Source organism: Glycine max, chromosome 16, assembly GCF_000004515.6.
Source record: "Glycine max cultivar Williams 82 chromosome 16, Glycine_max_v4.0, whole genome shotgun sequence".
In the NCBI taxonomy this organism is placed as follows: domain Eukaryota; kingdom Viridiplantae; phylum Streptophyta; class Magnoliopsida; order Fabales; family Fabaceae; genus Glycine; species Glycine max.
The window spans coordinates 7,995,184-8,016,406 of NC_038252.2; the positions used below are offsets into that span (position 1 = coordinate 7,995,184).

At 31.2% G+C, this 21,223-nt stretch overlaps 2 protein-coding genes across 5 annotated transcripts; one reads left to right on the forward strand and one right to left on the reverse strand.

Annotated features, from left to right (window-relative positions):
- Nucleotides 1–7,193: 7,193 nt before the first annotated feature.
- Nucleotides 7,194–12,907, reverse strand: LOC100784641 (senescence/dehydration-associated protein At4g35985, chloroplastic). The gene is made up of 5 exons (XM_003547697.4): nucleotides 12,176–12,907; nucleotides 9,050–9,177; nucleotides 8,676–8,842; nucleotides 8,203–8,287; nucleotides 7,194–7,571 (listed from the first exon to the last, which is right to left on the reverse strand). Exons 1-5 carry the CDS (start codon nucleotides 12,821–12,823, stop codon nucleotides 7,400–7,402), a joined length of 1,200 nt encoding a protein of 399 aa, XP_003547745.1. The 5' UTR covers nucleotides 12,824–12,907; the 3' UTR covers nucleotides 7,194–7,399.
- A 4,938-nt stretch (nucleotides 12,908–17,845) lies between these two features.
- On the forward strand, nucleotides 17,846–21,165 carry LOC100527821 (uncharacterized). Of its 4 annotated transcripts, none has more exons than XM_006598658.3 (6): nucleotides 17,846–17,963; nucleotides 18,106–18,211; nucleotides 18,322–18,362; nucleotides 19,311–19,388; nucleotides 19,707–19,798; nucleotides 20,847–21,165. In XM_006598658.3, the coding sequence occupies exons 2-6, from the start codon at nucleotides 18,130–18,132 to the stop codon at nucleotides 20,911–20,913; spliced, it is 360 nt and encodes a 119-aa protein (XP_006598721.1). In that variant the 5' UTR covers nucleotides 17,846–17,963; nucleotides 18,106–18,129; the 3' UTR covers nucleotides 20,914–21,165. The 4 variants fall into 4 exon arrangements, with proteins under 4 accessions (XP_006598721.1, XP_006598719.1, XP_006598720.1 ...); XM_006598657.2 differs by lacking the exon at nucleotides 17,846–17,963 and adding an exon at nucleotides 20,053–20,116 and having other exon boundaries at nucleotides 17,970–18,211; XM_006598656.3 differs by having other exon boundaries at nucleotides 17,897–18,202.
- The last annotated feature ends 58 nt before the right edge of the window (nucleotides 21,166–21,223 follow it).

Genomic DNA, 21,223 nt, shown 5'->3' on the forward strand with positions numbered 1-21,223 from the left:
TATATTTTTATAAATTAATATATATAAATTAGTAAAATAAAAAATTAAAAGAAAAAACAATTAATTTAAAAAACTGTAAGAAAAATATAAAAAAAATTAAAAAACCCAGTTCTCATTCTCATTCTGAATTGAGTTTAAAAAAAAAAAACTAAAAACCTAGTTTAGAAATGGGTTCTGATTTTTAAACTAGGCAAAAAAAAGATTCCTTAGTTTAGAAATGGGAAATGTGAACAATATTTTATATCATTAAGATAAATATTTTTTGGGTTCTATTATTTATATAGATATTTATTTATATTTATATTATTGGGATCAAAAAATCGATTTAATCAGCATATATATATATATATATATATATATATATATATATATATATATATATATATATATATATATATATATATATATATATATATATATATATATATATAAATCTTCGGAAAATGGCACATGTTCAACACTAGCTGTCTTGAATATATATGTTTGTAATATTCTCGCTTTTAACACTTCGATATTCCCCATTTTCAGCCAGGGCCTAGATATGTTTTTTCTTTGATAAATTCTATATTGAAATTCTTTTATAAAATATTTATTATTTTGACTCTTTTCCATATTTTTATCTCTTCCGTTGCTTTACGAATATAACTCTTCTGATGAAGTCTTTTTTTCTTCTTCTTTAATGCGCAGTACCAAATTGTTCCCTTGTTGATCAAAGAGCCAAACCACTTTATTCCTTATTCTTGTCTAAGCATATACATTAAGATCAATTTTCTTTCTGACAACAATCTTATATATCCACTGTAATATTTGTATAAATTATTGATTGATATTCTGCTATGACCCTTGCACCATCAGAAATTCGACCGTAGAGAGCACTGTACAAATCTTCAAATTAAGTGATATATATCTCGAGAATAGTAATTTTATAAAACTAAACTTATTATTAGTATTATATATTAAATAGTTAAAGTAATATTTATTAGGAGTTTAATGAAAAAAATTAAGATAATATTATATTGAAAAACTATCATGAAGATTTTTTTTTAGGACGGATGAAGTATTAATTGTAATGAGGTGATTTAGTTTGTTGTTGGTACTTGGTACTCTTGTGCTGTATGTGTTATATATAATATGTCTGCTTGTACTTACTTTTATTTTGGTATTCTTTTTTATTTTTAAAAAAGGAACTTATTTTGGTATCCTTGACCCTCCTTCATTCTGTTAAGTAATTTGTTCTCTTTCATTAAAACAAATTATTTTTCTATAGAAAAATATAAAAAATATAATTTGATATACTATCATGACAATTTTTTAAATAAATACCGCTATATACTTAAATTTGAAGAATGTGTGTTTTTATTATTTTTTCTTATACAATAATTATAATGGAAATACTAATTGATAATAATTTCAAGGCTATATTGTTCATATTTATTTGCTGGATTCCGGTGCATGCACGTGCAACATAATTAGGTTCTGAGCTCAATGCATGCACTTCACCTCATTGTTAATATCATTTCTTCTTTCTGTGAGAGACTTTACCTATTATTTGAGACTTAGGGACTTCCTAAATGCAATCAGAATCATATGCCAATTAGAATTTACTACTTTCTCCATTGGAATCAAATTAAGTAATTTACTTGAATGACATGTTTGCATGTGTGCATTGAGGAAACATATTTGATATCTCACAATGCGTTCTTTTTTCCTTCTAATTTTAACCTCTCTTTTTCTCCTTTGAAAAGTTTACTGTAAATTTTCCCTTGAGAAAAATAAACAAATAATGAATACGTTGTGTCTTTGGAGAGATACGTTTTCAGTACCTATGAGGAAACTAAATTATTTTAAGGATAATTCCTCATGAAGCAACCTTTATGAGATAAGGTTAACGATGCTCCCTTTTTGATTAATCATCATCATTATGACTAATCACAATTTTGAATCCAGATCTTTTCTTTTAATTATAGGGGCTGAATTTTCTAAGTAAGTGGCATTTCCTTTCCACGGTATATATTATGTACTTTTTGGGTGAAGCATGGTTTCAGCATACTTGATCGATCAGCCTCTCACAAATTATTACAAATTAAAAACTAACCAAAGCTTTATTATAAAGTGGTAAAGGAAACGAGGGAGAAGAAGAAAGTGGAAGCAGATGTGATAATATTAATTTAAACGTCTATTTGGCTTGAGGATTAATGAAAAGGGATTAATGACTTATTACATCAGTTCTGCATTAATCAGGACTAAACAGAGGGTGAAAATAAAGTAAACGGAGAAAAGTTTAAAATATTTTTTTTTTATGTTTAAGTATAAATAATTGTAAAAATAGTATTTTAATTTTTATTTGTAAACATTTATACAGAAGATGTTATATTATAATATTATTTTATTAATGTCTCCATTACTCCATATTTACATTATACTAACATATCAAATAAAGTAATAATAATTTATAATATCTTAAAAATATATAATTTAATATTTTATATCCGTAGGATTTGAATATCATACTAGAAGATTTACCATAATCACACGTCCTGTTTAACGACTCCTTTAGTTATTATATAATTTTTTTTTATCTCTTGACTTTTTTTCTAAACTATAAAATCAATAGTAATCTTATCTTTATTTTAAAAGTATTTAAATATTATATTTTTTAATCAAATTTTAGTTATTATACAATCAATTTTTATTTCCTGTCATTTTAAATTATAAAATCAATGGTAGTTTCCTCTTTTTCTTATAAAGAAATCTTATCCAAATATCATATTTGACTAATTCTATTTATTATATAACCGGTTTGTATTTTTCTCGAGTTTTGTTGATATATAATTGTTAAACAAGATGGATGATGATTTTTTGACCGACTGTTTGTTAATATACATTGAAAAGTAAGTAAATGCTTAAAAATTTAACAGAGATTTAATTATAGATAATTTTCTTAGCATTCAAGAATGACGATTGATGTTTTGATAGATTATTAATTTATCATGTAATTAACATTTTGAAACATCATTTTATAAATATTTTTATGATGTGCTAAATGGATTTTATTTTTTTATTGCCAATTACCCTGACATTTGAGTCTGGGTTCACTCCTGATCTTGCCCTCTAATGATCATTTAAAAATCTCATTTTAAAAAGGTTTAAATGTTCATTTATTCAACTCCGATATTTTCCCCATTATTTTATTACTTACCAAATAATTTTAATTAAAAAAATCATTATATTCTGATTTATTTCTCTTCAATCAAATCACCTCTATTTTTTCCTATTTCTCTTCTCACTTATTCTCTTCTTTTCTATCATCTTCCTTCCTCACAAAGAAAAAAATCCCTTAGAGTTCTCTTTTTTATTTCTTTCAAATCAAACAATTATAAAATTTATTTTTTTTTTTTAACTATTTTCATTTATCCTATTTTTTTGCTTTTTCTATTTCTTCCCGCCGGCCAAACATAACCTGAACTCATTAATTCTTCTCCTCCTGTAAGCTCCAAAACCCTATCATCTATCAATGATCCGGTATTTTCGCCTTAAATGTAGCCCGATATGTAAAGACTCGGTTTTCTTAGGCAAACTTTTTGCTTTGTAGAGTACTATTTGGATAAAAAAAAAACCTACAAAGTCTAGAGTTTTCAGGTTTGTTTTCCCCCTCACTTTTACTTGACCTTGTAGCTATATAGATTGGTCCACCACCATGACGCACGTAAATTTATTTTGATTTAGTGTTATTTTTTAGGTTTAAAGTCCACGTGAAACTTGTGTTGTTGTTGAGAATGGTTGCATGCCTAACTAGGGTGAATGCACGCCTGTTGCTCAGTAGGGGTGGATTGGGGGTGTTAGAGATTTAATTAAATAATGGGTTAATGTGAGTTGGAAGAAGTGATTAAGGATTTTGAGTAAAGTAGTTAACTCTCATTCTTCTTATGAACACGGGTTCGATTCCTTTGATGTTAATTTATTAAAATCTCACTTGATGGATAATTATCTTTCATATAATCTCCTAATTAACACTCAAGGATCAATTGAGTAGTTGAGACTAGATAAAATTGATTTTGGCTTATATAAGTATATGCAATAATTTTTTAGTAAGTGTCTTCTCATTTTATCACTTTTAATTGTTCAAATAGAGAAAGATTTAAATAATGAACAAATGTGGCTAAATTTGATCTTGGTTTCCAGGCAAGTGCCATGAGCCCATGAGAAAGATTTTTTAAGATAATCCAATGTTGTGACTCCAAATAGGGAGACTTTTCCATATTCCAAGAACTAAGATTCTGAGTAGGTCTATTGGTAGTTAAATACTCATTATTACTAGTTATGAGCCCAATGATAATGACTCAATATTTTAATTTAAATACCACGTGATTAAATTACTAAACATATGCATGTTTAAAATCATATTCAGCATCCCTTCTTTTTGGTGACTTTAATTGACTATAAAATATATAGATGATGGATTTTGTGATTCTTAACACCCTCTCAACAAAAGAAAAAGTTTTTTTGTTAATTTAGTAAGTTTTCCTTGCAAGAATGGTACTTACTTTTAATTTTTAAATTAGGCAACGTAAGAGTAGTGCCACCGTATACCACCACATCCCATAATGTATGGTATAGGCAGAGTTATATATGATGTGGACTTGTTTATAGTTTAAAACTTGAGAGTGGAATTTTGATTAGTTTGTAGGTCCTATACCCACTACAATTCCTATGCTATATGGTTTTGATAACATTTTATATATGTTCCCAACTATTTAACATGTCATGATAATAATAACTCAAAAGCAATGTTTAGTTAATTAGATGATTTTTTGCTCACCCCTAGCCGTATATGGTTTCGCACACACGGACAAAACATGCATCCCCATTATATGGAGACCAGTTCATTGCGTTAGAGAGAAGGTTTAGGGTTCTGATTTTTAATAATAGTGTAGTATATTTTGTCACGAGGTAAATTAACAAAGATTATAGAGCATCAATGTGGACTAATTAATTTTATAATTGAAGGGAGTGGAGCAGGTAAATAGCATGGAAGCAAGATGGGGTCATCACACGATCGTCAGGGACTCGGGGCTATATATTCAATTTGTCCATATTACTTTGTATGGCTAGCTAGCTAGCTGCTTCTTTAATTTACAATGATCTTTCCATTTAAGGATATACAATAACAATTATATGAGTTTTTCCCCTTATTAAATTTGGTTTTTGAATTTTTAGGTTTAAGAAAGAAAGATTTGAAAATACATGCTAAAGAGCTCTAACTCGTCCAACAAGCTAGATTAGCTAAGTGAGACTATCTGGTTTAGCGAGGAAGTCAACTCATCCCGCACAAGAAGAATTCATAATGTAAAATCAGAGAGCATCACGCATTAGTGCATCCACATCCACATTCGTTAAGCACCCAGTGACTAACTCTTGCTCAGTGAGACATACTCATTGAACCCACATTCGTAATATGAGAAGTCCAAAAGTTTTGAAAATAATATTTTTAAATCTTAATCTATCATTGAATGGGTATTATTAATTTAAGATTTAATAGATCAACTGTAATTTTAATTGTAATCGAATCAATATTAATATTAATATGATAATAAAAATTAAATAATATTAAATAAATAAACAACAATATTTTTACAGTAAAATATAGTAATTTTATAACACTAAAAATTAAAATGAAACACTCTTATATTTATATGTAATTCTTATTGAATATGCATTTTATATATTTATAATGTTTTAGATTGAATTTTATAAATTAAAAAATATTGGTTTTTTTCCAACTTTTGTCGTGTTTCATTAGTTTGATTAGTTCTTAATTGGTTTAGACTAGTTTGACCGAATTCTCATGAGTGATTCTAAAATGATTTATTTTTTAGAATAAATAAATCAATTACCAAATCAATTCTAGATCAAACTCATTAAATTGCTTGATTTGGTTCGACTTTTAAAATTATGATTCAAAGCATTGGTTAAGCTATTAAAACAAGCCATGTACAAAACAAATTTATTTTAGTTTGAAGAAATTATTAGGTGGTTTAGAATCATCATATCATAATTTTTATATATCTCTACATAGCAAATAATTGAGTATAATTAAATTTTTTTTTTTAAAATTAAAAAATTTAAACACATAGTATACAAAGGTCAATCAAAATTATAAATACCTGATAATCCAAAATTACAAAATAATTTCTGTGAGAGCCAAACATATGTAGGATAATGCTTATCTTCAGCTGGAACATTGTTAGTATCAAATAGCCTATATAGCTGGTTTAGCAGGCGACTTTTTTTTTTTTTTTTTGTTCAATTGTTAGGGTATGCTTGTTTTCCGTTGCTTTTGTTGTGACAAACATTCGGAAACAAGACTAACGGTTTCAAAATGAACTTAAAAATAAGGGTTTTTTTATCTTTTTTTCTTATAATTTTCAATAAACCTTAACTAATAACAAAATATGTAATAAAAAAAGTGTGTAGTAAAAATGAATATTATAAAAAGAAATATGTTATATGAATATTCACCTCCATCATTAGCATGACGCTACTAATCAACAATAGATTGATGTCATAAATTTATCCAGTAAACTATCTCATGTCAGTTTAACTGCTGTTAATCCACTCAATGACTTTAACTTTTTTTTTCATATAAGCCATAGATAATTTTATTTTTTTTGAATGAATGCACGTTTGTTTACATTTTCCCGTGCCAATTGCCTACAATTCTAGTGATTATAAAAAGTCCACCAAAGGGGAAACAAAAGTATAAAGATAGACAAGTTTAAGACTCCAATGAACGTAGTTGGATGATGAAATGCGGTAGATAGGCAACTAGAATCACTTTATCTATATTTGTAATCATCATTATGAAACTAGGTCCGCATTATTTCCTCATAGTAATAATCATTGGCCCTACTGGAGGAAAAGAAGTCCTTTCAGGCTATAAACCCATAACATCAACGCAAAATCATATTAAATTGATATATACCACATTGTCTGGTTTTTAGCTGTTTAAATATGTAATTAACAAAAGAACTAAAAAATATTTCACAAATTTAAAAGAATTAAAAAAATATAAATTTTAATTTAAAAAATTATTAAAAAACAAATTTTAAATTTAAGAAACTAAAAATATATTTAAGTCGACGAAATAATATACATGTGAATATGGGAAGATAAGAAAGACAGAGAGAAGAGGCTGAAAGCATAATAATGCTATCTTACTTACATTAGGAGCTTTTTCATGTGGACACTTTTTATAGTTTGTTTCTTCTAAGGTCTGCTTTGGGATGACCAATACACACATTAATACTTACATATAACAACCAAAATGATATTGCAATATGTATAGGCAAAATTTTATGCCTTCACCATTGTCAAACATAAAGCAGTACATGATAGGAATTTAATATATAACATTTCTATTTTTGGCAGAATTTCTCAGTGCTCCTGCAGCATTTGCTGAAGAGGCTGGATTGATGGCCTTCCGTATCTTAGAGACATTCCAAGCAGTGTTAACAGCATGTCCTGCAGTTGCAAACACATGCTCAGTAGCCTCTCCTGCTTCTTCCCCAAACCTATTGCCAAAGAATCCATGTTAGGTAATGAGAGTACTGCTAACAACATAATTTCTATGTTACATCTATATATTAATGAGAGTACTGCTAACAACATAATTTCTAACACTATTTCCAACACACTTTTCTATTGGTTGAAATTCTCGTGGTCTCATAATTTGAGAATGAGTAGTCTACATAAATTTCACATAATAAGAGAGTATGTGAGAAAAAAATGTTAAAAAATATCTTGCTGGTACTTTTTTATTGATATATTTTGTTCATTTAGTACAAAAATTTATGATTTTTGCGGTCATTCTTATTTATTTCGCTGATATAGATTGATGCAAGGTTTTAAAAATGGTCCATAATTACAACACCTTAAATTGACGTGGCAGAGTGTTAATATGTTACATCAACCAAAAAATGACATGGCTAAGTTAATTTTCCAAGAAGACTTAAATTACCTGATAATGATGTTACAATTAAAATTAAGAAACTAAAAGTGTAGTTGAACAAATCATAAAGGTAAAAACTCTTGTCCAAGCTAAGTAGAGTTCAGTTTAAGTCATAAATTGTCAATGAGGTCACTATAAATTTCCAGTTTATTATTGTTCAAAGCAGCATTATAATAATTATAATACTTTTTTACCTGTTAGAAACCATTCTGGTTGCAGCTTGAGAGGTGGCAGAAAAGGTTTGTTTTTCAGCAGCTTCAGCTGCTTCAAAAACTCTATCTGCAACATTAAATAGAGATCAAGTTGATGCTGCTTGTTTAACAGAATGAGATTAGGTGGTGGTGCTTATGTAAGTAAGCAAGATATATAACAATAAGATTGGTATATGGATTCTTTAAGATTAAATAATATATGCATTCAGCATGTAATTTTATATGGTTATTTAATCATAAATTGACATATATGATGTGTTGATTTTTACAATAATTATTTTATAAATCATACTTACCAAAATTTCTGATTGATTAATTAACAATATAATTTTTTTGGAACTAACATTACATTGAAATTAAACTTGTGTTTTTTAATGTCTTGATAATTTCATAATATGAAGACCATATATGCTAGCCGTATAGTAGTAATATTTTAGACTTTGGTTGTTACTTACTGACGGCATCAAGGGAAGCCAACAGCACCTCTCCAGGGAGCATATTTAGGAATGCCTGTCCTGGTTGGGATTTCAGCACAGGAGTCATCACTGATCCACTCATTATTCCAACACCATCAAGCAAAGATTTGGTTAACCTTTCTGTCATATTTGTCAGCTTTCTCACACTAGATTTCAAAAATGAAAAATAATCTCAATCAGTTTATAGTTGCATGTATATATCCTCTTAAAACTATGGAGATGGAAAATTCATGGACAACACTCTTATCCTTAACAGTAATTCATGATTTGTAGAGTATAGTCAATCACATCCCATGTTCACTTTGTATTATGTTGTGTTTGGTTATGTACAGAGTGAGTTGTTAAATACGTACCGTTTGAGGTTATCGTTCGTTGCATTATTCTTTGTGGCATCACTCCTGTGGTTCATACTTTCTGTGACCATGCCACCATTGTTCTTTTCTGCAGCAGTATTTAGGATCGTTTCCCCTCCTTTTTGGACCTGATTTTCAGAACAAGTTAATGATGAAAAGGATTTATAGTGTTTGAATAAGTTTCATAATAAAATATTTTTTTTATGATGATGATAAAGTACTCCCTCCGTTACATGTTACATGTTTTAAAGTGAAAAAAAAAATTCTAAATTTTTTGTCGTTTTACAAAATCGATATTACATTAAATATTTTTTTAAAATTATTCTTAAGCGATACTTAGTGAGAGTGGTGTATAAAGAGAATAAATAAGTTATTAATTAAAGATATAAAATATATATTAAAAAATTATTTTATGTTTTATTTAAAAATTTAACAAATCAATTAATTTTTTAATATCTTAACTAAAACCTTAAACGTTATATATTCTATAATGTATTGAACCTAGCTTATGAGTGTTGAGTTAAAATCTTATACTATTTTTGTTTTCCATAAATATAGACCTTGAGGGAGTATAATCTAGCTATCAAGAAGAGAAAGCCCAAGCTTATATAAATCTCCATGAGAATCTCATTTCCTATGTGGGTCACATGCTCACAGCTCACAAGTATCATACTTTGGAATTTGACCTTGGCACAACATTATCAATGTTTCGATCTCACGCAATTTTCCTAGCATCAAGAAATTACAAGTTGTCATATAATAGGAACTTAGAAGTAAATGTCAAAGGGGAAACCTAGTGCATCAGATGCCATCTAGTGGGGTTTGGAGACTGGCATAATACAACACCAAGGATTGCTCTAACAAGAACTAAACGTTAATACTTGGATTCATGTTAGATTATTTAAAATAGGATTAAAATATCAACTAAGATGAAATGTTCACATGTTTCATCCTAAGATGAATTAATTCTTAATCTATTATTGATTTTAAATTGAGATATCAAGATTGGTCCTTGTGAGTTTGGTCTCATGGTTAAATGCATCATAATTGATTTTGCTTCCCGTTAAAAGTGATTTTAGCAAGAATACATATGTTCGGTTATTATCAGGTAAAGTTGATTTTGCCTTTAAACCTCAATTTGACTAAAAGTGATAAAAAAAAAAAAAAACATTGAGTTAAAAAAATTACATTAAGGTTTACCTCAAACTTACTTCTAAGGTAAACATATTCAAATAACTCACTTGATTTCAAAATTAAGGTTAAAATATATTTATAAAATTATAAAAATATGAATTTCATCCTGTAATTTTTTTTTATTTTCATAAAATTAAAATGTTATTTGTCTACTGATTCTCATATCTATCTATCTGTGTCATTATCTTCATAAAAATATGAATTTGGTCCCTGTAAATTTTTTCTTACTGGTTGATTCTCAAATTTTCAAACCCCTCTTCCCTTACGTTGTCCGAAACTTCCAACCACCATAATCATTCGAAACAAGCAATCCGAATAAATAATTTGGGAAAAGAAAAAACAACACTGAAAATGATTCTCAAATCTGAGTCACACAACGATTGCTAATGAATGAACAATAACTTCTCATTATTCCTTTGATTTCTCTGCCATTCCTCGATCACGGGATATTGTTTCTCCGCCACCTAGGTTAGTGGCTATAGCAGCAACAGAGTCGACACCTCCCATCGCACTGCAAATGCAAATGCAAATGCTTATGCTTCGCCCCTCCGGCGGCGACGCTGGATCTGGTGACAGACGCGAAGAAGGGACCGGCACTTAAGGAGGAGGAATTGCTGATCGGAGTGCGGGAGCGTCAGGACGAGAGAAAGGTCTTCAACAATTGGCCATAGCCGTGGTGCGGAGGCGGAAGAGACAGAGTGTGACGGTCACGGTGGCGCTTAGGCAGAGCGAAGAAAAATCGGCGGAAGGTGGAGTTGATTTGGTCGAAGAGGGTTTCACACACACTACGAAAGTCTTGGTCTTTTTTGTGTTCCTTTATAGTAGGATTTCAGATTGCTACTTCGCTTTTGTTCATCTCTCTCACACGTCTAATTTTCGTTTACTTTTTTTTTCTTCTCATTTTGGTTTTAAAATTTTCTGTTGTTGGGGGGTTTTGGTGGTGCGGAATATGGTCAAGAACACATTCCAATCTGGATTTCTTTCCATTTTATACAGCTTTGGGTATGTTTTGTTTTTTTGGTCTTTGTTCTGTTTGGAAAATAAACTATGAATGAACATGATGAAATTTATCATTGTTATTTCGCTTATGTTTTGTATAGGAGTAACCTTTGCATATATGGGACAAATAACGTGAGTGTTTTCTGATTTTGTAGTAGCTTCAAGTGCTAATAATAATATTTTGGGATTTGGATGCTTCAATGTGAGGGATGCACTTTAGAGGCTAGAGTGTGAAATTGTAATCATTGATTGAAAAATCAAAGGTTAGGGATGAGGGGTTTGAAAATCTGGCCATTTTTTTTTTTTTTTGTTTTGTTTCAATTAGTGGGGGTTTTAATTTCCAGAAATCTTAAGACAATTCCCGATAACTGGACCAAGGACGAAATGGCACGTAAAAAAGACAATGACACGTAGGTATACGAAACAACCGACCGACCTTAGATTCAAACTAAAAAACAATATATTTTTATTTTTATTTTATAAAGACAAAAAATACATAAACTTTTTTTCTCAAAAATTTATACTTTTGTAATTTTGTATGAATGAGAAATATATTTTAATCTTAAATTAATTTCAACTAAAATCATTCTTACAAAATTTATTTTGTTCAAAATCAGTTTTTCAAATACTCATCGAACCTCAAGTATAAAAAAATTATAATGAATTTTGTTATTAAGTTACACATTCAAATATAAATTATTTTCCTGCAAAATCAATTTTTTTTTTATTAATCAAGTATCTATTACCCAAAAACTAAAGACTAATCTAAAGAGATATTAAGATTCATTTAAGATATCTTTTCTCCCGATATATGTTTTTCCATAAGGATAAGCGAGGCATCAAACCCATGAGAGCATACTTAAATAAAAGCAATTATAAGTTAAAAAAAAAACGGTGAAGAAAGTGTTGCTGTTATTCAACAGATAACTAAACCTGGTTGGTGTAAGCATTGCTGCACAAGAAGATACCCTTAACAATCTGGCCAGTCCCTCCTGCAATTGCCCTTGCCAGAAAATGATTGTAATCTTCAACCCTTGGAGCAAACTCCTCCCATTTAAGATCACTCTTCTTATTCCTTTCCAAACCAGAAAAGCAAGAGTGATCCTTGAGAAAAGAATCCAACATCTCCATGTTCCCATAGCACTGTTCTGGAAAGGTGACACCATAGCTAAGAGGCTCCCCACCATCTTTCACAGGCAGAGAGAACAGGTAGTGAAGAGCATCCACCTTCACCACCGGCTCGTCTTTCGTTAGAGGCCATTGAACACTGTTTCCAACTTTTATAATGGTTGCTAGTGCCACGTTCTGCTCCATGATCTTCATGATCGTGAAGTGACCTTGTGCGAGTTCGAGGGCCTCGCCTTGGTCCATCAGATGAACTTTGCATCCTGGAATCTGTAGCACTACTTCTTCTTTTAGGGTTTTGGGTTTTTGGAACTCTGCAACGTCTGCATGATGATGATGATGCATGGTGTTTTCCAACGGTGGTGGCTCAGCCTTGGAGCTATTGCAACCCATCTCTGTTTCTGTTCTGTTTTTGCCCTGTTCTTTCTTGGGACTGCTTTGGATGTTAATGGGCATAAATTTATCAGCAGAAGGTTTTGGTTTTATGGTTTAAAAATGCCTACAAGTACACTTGCTAATTAAAAATGAAAACTATTTATTAGAATGGATTGAGATTGTAACATGTTGATGAATTTTATAATAATTACTTTTTGATAACTATCATGTATTCTTTACATAAAATATTTTTTGTTTTGAGAAAGAAAAGATGATTATAAGTGACAAAATTAAATTTTAAGATTTAAATATTATTTATTTAGTTAAAATAATTTCACATAAGTTAACATGCATGTTTGATAATATTATTATAATTACTATGAAAGTTATATTTAAGATGATTTTTTTTAATTTATTGAAGTATAAAATATTTTCTGGTGTGTGAAATATCGAGAAATGTCATTATTTATTCATTATCTTGAAGATACATGTCACTAAGACCCTTGTGTTCATAGCTTTATTCTGTTCCCTGTGATTGGTGTCTTGGTGAGTAATGTGGAATATGGTGTTAAAATAATGGGACTTCGGGTGGAAATGGAATATGAAAGAAGAAAAAAGGGATAGCTTGTTGGACAATCTGCAATAGCATCACAATTTGCTGTGACACAAAATACCTTACTATAACATGCATTATTCTTTCCTTTATCAATGTTCTGATATTCTTTTATTCTGTTTTAGCAGTAAGTTATTAGTTATGTCTTATTAATATTATGTTGGTATGAGTGGAATTAGGTTTCAATTTTTTAAGTAAAACCTCGGATTTTATTTTCTAGCCCTGAATTATGTCGTGGCATTTTTCCTTATTATAAAATGTGTATGCAATGCATGCACATTTTATAAGATCGGAAGTGACCCCTTTCTAGCCATGTTTCGTCTTAGTTCCAATTACACATGGTCTTTTTTATTCTTTCTGCCTTCCTTCATTGTTGCATAATGCATATGATTTTTGTTTTCCTGAAGAATACCTTTCTTTTGGATGTATTTCTGAAGAATACTTTACTTCAAATGTAGGAAAATATATTAACCTTTATTCTGTATTAAAAATACTAAAACAAAAGCTAAGGTTGAAATTGTATTGGATAGGGTGGGTGTTGCTTTTATTCTTAAACTAGGCATCAATTCATTTTGGTATTTAATATTATTTTTGAATAACTAAATGCATATTTAAAACTTACATAATTATTCAAAATAACACTATAATTTTTAAAAGTTGTTTAGGAAATCGTAAAAAATTATTATGATTTCAAAATAAGTTTTGGTCTCCAAGAATTTGCTTTGTTACTCAAATGCGGATGATGTGAAAGATAATATTGACTTTTTTTTTAATCTAAAGAGTTTGACCTTTACATATAATATATTCCTTTAAAATTTCAAAACCTAAGTGAAATAAGTTCTTTGCTTAGGAAATAAATTATAAAAATGACAAATTAGTCTATCGATATTTTTTATAACAAATTATTTCTATCAAGTTCGTTATCCCGTTGACAATCTTTTCTCATAATATTTGAGTCATCGCTTGTCACGTCAACAGAAAAGTTAAATTTCTTAGACCAAACTACTACTAAGACAAATATATTGGGATTTTAATACATTTAGGGACAAAAAAATGATTTTCCATCTTTCAAGACGAATTTGAGTATTTATCCTTAGTAATTTAAGACTGAGATTATTGTCAAGTTGGAGTGCTTTGATAAGCAACTTTTGGGCTGCTAGAAAAAGATAACAAGAAAGTTGTTATTGGCCCCACACTACTTTTCTATTGGCCCTAACCACCCAACGAAAAAGTTCATTTTGCCCCTCCTTCTTCCTCTTTCCCCAATCTTCTCACCACTCCTTATGCCCCCCCCCCCCCCCCCCCCACCCACCTTCTTCTCACCCAATCCCCGGACAAAACCAGAAACATGACCACCCACCCCCTCACCACAGTCATGTAACCATTATCACCACTGACCACCTCCAAGTTGCGCCACCACTCTATCTCATCTCCTCCATGCTATGCACTGTTGTTGGTCTCCACCATTACTGTTGCATCGAGCCCCTACACGCAACATCCCCTACGTGTGCGCGATCTCCACCTTCAAGGCTCTGCACATGCAACTCCTCTCCACCATCATGGTGATGTCGCACACAACATCCCATGCATGTGTAACCTCAAACTTCAAGGCTCCGCATGCACAACTTCTCTCCACTATCATTTTGTTGTTGCACACATCCACCGTTGCACACTCATTTCCTATAACAGAATTGCATTTCTGCATGGATATTTGGTCGCACGGAATTTGTGACATCCTTTATCCCACACATATATGTACTAATAATAAAGGGAATAGGAATGCAAAATTAATTAAAAGTTTTAAAATACATTTAAATAAAAGCATTTTAAAAGGGTAAAAGACTCACATTTACTTTTATAACATCATAATAGAACTTGTCCAAATAAATAATAAAATTATCTCGGCTAAAAATAAGGCAGTCCAAAACTCCAAAGAATAAATTAAAGACTCGACATGTGAAACAAAATGATAAAAACTACATGTCCAGTACTTCGTGCAATTAATACAAAAATCTATGCCCCAATGTCACATTCTATCAAAGTATTATGTTCCAACATCCTCTAGCATGATGTTCTCCATAACCATCCACCTAACTATCTGTTTACATGAATACAAGGTTCAAGATCATTACGTGATCCAAACACAAACACCACATGGGGAGTGAGTTACCACATTCCTAACTAATAAAGGGAAATAAGATAACATGTAGATATAAATATCATATAAATGAAATACAACTTATTTTAACACATCTCACGTCATTCCACCAATCATCGGGTTACATTACATCTCAACACTACACGTTTCACACACTTTCATATTATTCACGTACTTAATGATCAAAACACAATATCACTCAACCAATCAATATCGATCAATACACAAGCATTATGCAACAAATATACTAAGACTCAATTCTATATGCAATGTGGTACCATGTCAGTGAAAAACCTCGTCGGACACCTAGGAGTAGATGACAAGAAAGACTACACACTAGTAAGTCATATCACTCTCACTAGGTAAAATCATAGGAATACCAGTCAAGATCACTCTATTTTGCAAGAACGCTCCAACCATATAGGATCAGCATAGGCTTCAAGGAACATTCAAACTAAGTGTATTTACCCCCAAGGCCTACACTCCGAAGAGTTTGTCAATACCTTTCCCTCCTGATTCAGGTCTAACCCAGAAAACATTTTAGCACATAGACTCTATCTATGAACTGTACGAAATACATGACTCCTCAATTGTTCTGAAAATAATTTTATCTCGTCGCACTTCAAAGTGATTAAACTCGTCGCCCTTAAAGGGTTTTAATACTCGTTATGCATTAACTCGTCGCCCTTAAAAGGTCTTACAATTGTGTGATTGCGTAGTTCATAACTCACAATATCTCAATACACACAACATTCATTACACATGTATCTCACAATTCATCGCATATTCAATTTATCACTCACTCACAATTTTAATCACAATTTCATGATCCCAATATAATAATTTATCATGCTAATCTTGTAATTCTTGTCCAAAATACAAACAAATTATACGAAAATGTTTCTCACAACATAGGGAGTAAAACCCCTCAAACAATTTCACATAATCATATAGAAAGAATTTCAATACAATAAGCATCCCAAAATAAACTCCAATTAGATCCTCTAAGGATCTCTATTCATGTTCATTCTAATCCCAATTGCGATAAACTCATCTCTTACCTCTAAGTGGGCTCACGTGTGTAGTTCAACAGTGATAACAACATATCTAGGGTTTGTCTAAGATTCCTCAAGTTTTCCCTCTAATTGTTCTATTAGGATTTCCAAGTGTTAGAGAGAAGAAAGAGAGATTGAAGCCTCCATTTCATTGTCTCCATGCGAGGGATGTTTCTCTCTCCATAGACTTTATTTCGCAAATTCCAACGGTGAAAGTGTGAAAAATTGAGTTTCGAATCTTGTATTCAAATTTCATGATGATCCAATGGTTAATAAATCTGGAATTATAGTTTTACTTAAACATATTTAGGTGTATGCGAGAAAAAGAAAGTTGTGATGCGAATGACATTTATCTCAATTTAGACACTATTTCGTACATACAAACTTTGGAAATGTGTGAAAATGAATTCCGAACCTAGTGTTTGAATTTCACGATGATTCGATGGTTAACAAGTCTGAGATCGTAGTTTTACTATGACAAGTTTGAATGTATGCGAGAAAAATAGAGGATTTCGAGAGAAGGTGAAGAGAAAATGGATTTTGAGAGGAAGAGAAATGTAGAGACATATCATAATGGTAGACTAATATGTCTCTATTTATATCTAGGGTACTCTCAGCCTATTATTTTTTTTTTATTTTATAAGAACAAATTCTATTTTACTTCCTATTAAATGAATAAATAATTTTTTTTATTTTCTAAGAACATATTTAGTTTATTTACCTTAAAACCGTTATTTTAATTAATAAAACTATTTCTTCTTATTTATTTAATTGCAACAACATCATTATTTTCCTAAAAATTTATTCATTATTAAATAAAATCATTTTTAATTTATTTTACAAAAAATAAGATATTACAGAATCATGTTTCTGATGGATTAAGTGGGGACGAAAAAGATATATACAACAAAACTTGATTCTGCTGTATATATTTTTTTTACCCCCACTTAATCAATGAAAACACGATTCTGTTGACAAATACACAATGAAATTTTATTTCCGTTGTGTTTTTTTGCATCCCCTTTGCACAAATTTTGGTTCTTAATTTTTTTTCACCCTCACCAATGCAGTAGAAATACACAATGCGGGGAAGGGTATTTTTGGAAATTGAAAATGTTGGTGGGGTGAATAGTGATGAGGTCGGGACCAATAGTAATTTCCAGACAACAATCGTAGCCCAAGCCAGCCAGCGCATACAGGCCGATACGAGCCCAAATCCACTTCAGGCCTGTTTATGGCCCAACAGTTCTCTCTCTCTCTCTCTCTCTCTCTGTGCGCTTGTGGAACTGTGTTCCTTTATTGTCTTCACTCGCAGCTAATTCATCATTGGTGAGTGGTGACATAAATAAGCATTTGCCTACGTTGTTCGTGTTGGATGCTTCCAACTTCTCATTGGTAAGTTCAGATTGTAACATGATTCTGTTCTCTCCCTCTCCCCAAAAGTGCTTGTAACTATTTTATGAATACGAAGGGTGCTCAATATGTTTGCATTAACGCATACCCTTTTCTTGTTTTCCCCGTTTCATATTGGATTAAGCGCCAAATTTTCCGAATTTGCATTATGGTATTGCTAGTTGGAATTGCATTGCTTCTGGGTCTCTTCCTCGCTGTTCTTCTATTCAACCCACGACACCGTAAATCTGGTTCTGTTCATTTTGATGTGATCTATGTCATGCTATGTTTTTTTTTGAAATTTGGGCGTGCATGATAATGTACTGTGTGTATTTACGTTAGTTCTCTGCATCATTCTCAGGGCACAAGGGAAAAGCTCAAGCCAGTTTAAACGATAATAAGGTATTTATTTATTGTAGCTTAGTGCTTTTTCTAGCATTTGTTCTTCCCCCCCTTTTTTTTTGCTGTGAATTCTGCTGCTTTTACCATAGGTGATAAATTAGAATAGAATCATTACTAGTGCAATCTATTTCTGGCTTTGTTTGAATACATTGTGGATCTAGGTGAAACTGAAAGAAAATAAGTCATTTAATGTCTTGTTTCAGTTGTCTAAGCAATTGGTGAAGTGGGTTTCTTAGGATTTGGTGTCATACGAGTGTTTTGCTCAATGCTCATACCCCACAAGAATGAAAACTTGTGTTAATGGTGAAGAATGCTTGCAAAATATTCGTTAAAAGTTAAAATTCTCTTTTCAACTTATAGAAGGTGGCCAGGCATGTTGTGGGTCCTACACGGGATTTCACCCAATAATAAGAGTGTTGAAAAGAGTTTGTCAATGAGAATGTCGCTTGAATTCCTCCTAAATGATGTGGCTTTATCTTTTTTGTGAAAGACTTATTTCTTAAGTGAGGTGAGCACAATCTTAAAGCAGGCCTTTGATCATAGTGTGATTCTGAGAGTAAAGATCAGAGTTTTACCATTTTTGCTTTGAGGAATTAACTTTTGGGAGGCTATCCTTCAGAACCTTGCTTATTGAGTGGAATCATCATCTATCCTGCTTGCACGTTGGCTAATATTTTAGCATTTAAAAAGTCGACTATCATTTTTATCATACTATAGGAGCTAGGTTAGTAAGATGGAAATAAACTTACCTTGAGCTACATGCCAAACGTTGGTCATGGTGAACTAATTTGATTGGACTGGAAGTAAATGTATCTATAATTGGAGCTAATAATAGCTAGTGAACAAAATTGGGAGGGTTGATTCAAACAGAAAATTTTGTGTTCTTTAGTCGTGTGATAAATTGTATCTAATTGTTATCATTTATTATCTACTGTATTTTGCTTGTAGGCATCAAAGTCCTACAGTAAAACAGAAATTTCATTGCATAACAAGAGAACAGATTGTTGGATAATCATCAAGAACAAGGTATGGGCTTTTTATTGGTGTTTCATATTAAGTTCCTTACAAATGTGTGCTACTCCTTTGGTTTAAAACCAAATAGTATTTCCATATTAAATATTCTGATTACCATTCAATCCTACCTATGCTACATTATTTGTTTTTGGCACAATAGTGACAATTAGATTTGAACCTATAACCTCATGGAAAGTATCCAAGCTATCAGTTCATCACTAGCCCAATGCTAGTGGCTTGACTACATCAGTTGCTCATGTTATGATTTGGCATTTTTACCACTGTAAGTGATACATAGTTTACATTTCTTGGGGTTTCATCCCACTGTAGGTATATGATGTTACCTCATATGTGGAAGAACATCCAGGTGGTGATGCCATTCTTGCACATGCGGGAGATGATTCAACTGAAGGATTTTTTGGGTATTCATTTGTTCCTTTTGCCCATTGCTGATTGCTTATCTCTACTGAGTACTGAAGATTTTTGTCTGAATTTACCTGTATTATATATTTGTTTTCTTAATATATATTTTTTCTCAAATTTGCCGATAAAATATTTCTTGTTTCCGACCTGGTATTTACCTGGATTAATCATGTTCCCACTGTTCTCATAGATTATGTACTTAGACTTGGCCAACAAAGGTTTTAAGTAGAAATTTCATGATTATTTTTCTCAGGAACCACTTGTATTACTCTCTCTAGGGTTTGGGGGGAACTAGAAAGAAACAAGAGAAGCACAAGGTTTCCGCCATTACCACAAATGCTTTTGTATAAATGTTAGGTCTATATTTATGTATGTCCTGACCCAACTATTTTAAAGCTTAAGCTGCTGGTTAGGTGAAAGGCTGAAAGCACATGATTTTTATTACATCTTACAATGTGTATTCAATATTTAATACAATATAGCACTTCCTCTTTAGTTCATCACATTATCTTCATAGACTTTGATGAAGGTATCTGTCCATACATTAGATATTGGTTTTCACCTGATAATAAATTAATAGTACCATTTTATATGAATATGACTACAACTATGAGCTAAGCATCCTTTGAGCATCACAGTTCCTCCTTCAGATTAATTATCTAATTCAACAGTAACAGGTTCTCCTCATCCAAAACAAGTACTTCACATAATTTTATCTTTCACATGCTCTATCAGCCTAGCTCATAAAAGGCTTCTGAACATTTTGTGGTCAGTTTGCTGCTATCAGTTACATTCCCTATCAAACAATTTAGGTTGTTTTTCCTATGACATAGATGCGATTTGGTACATAATTTAGTCATGTTAGTTTTCAGAACTAGGCAATAGTGAGAATTGAGAAACTCCTTTTTAACAAAGCTCAACCCCTGCTTGATTATTGCTCTATTTGTATTTGGTTCTCTGTACATGTTTTAAGTGGTAAAATCCGTAAACCTTTCTTCTTTATCTTCTCCTCTACCTCATCTGTTGCTTTTTACATTTGTTTTGCAGACCTCAGCATGCAACTCGAGTCTTTGACATGATTGAAGACTTCTGCATTGGAGATTTGGAGCAATAGCTAAGTCAGTTGCTCCAGGATTGTAATGTTCAAGAGATGTATGATTTGAGAATTTCAACTTTCTAGTGCTTGTTATCTCCATAATTTTTCACTCCTTGTCTGATCATTTATCTTCATTAGATAGTAATTCAGGTGTCACTGATCGAATTAATCCCATGCATGATCTTGATATAATTGTGCATGAAATCATTTGTGCTCTCTTGTGGATGTGTGCAGAAATAGTAAAACAATGAGGCTCCCCTCTTCATTTCATGTGCCAACCACCATTATTATCCTAGATTTGTCTCTAGCAATTCCCTTTTGGTTTATT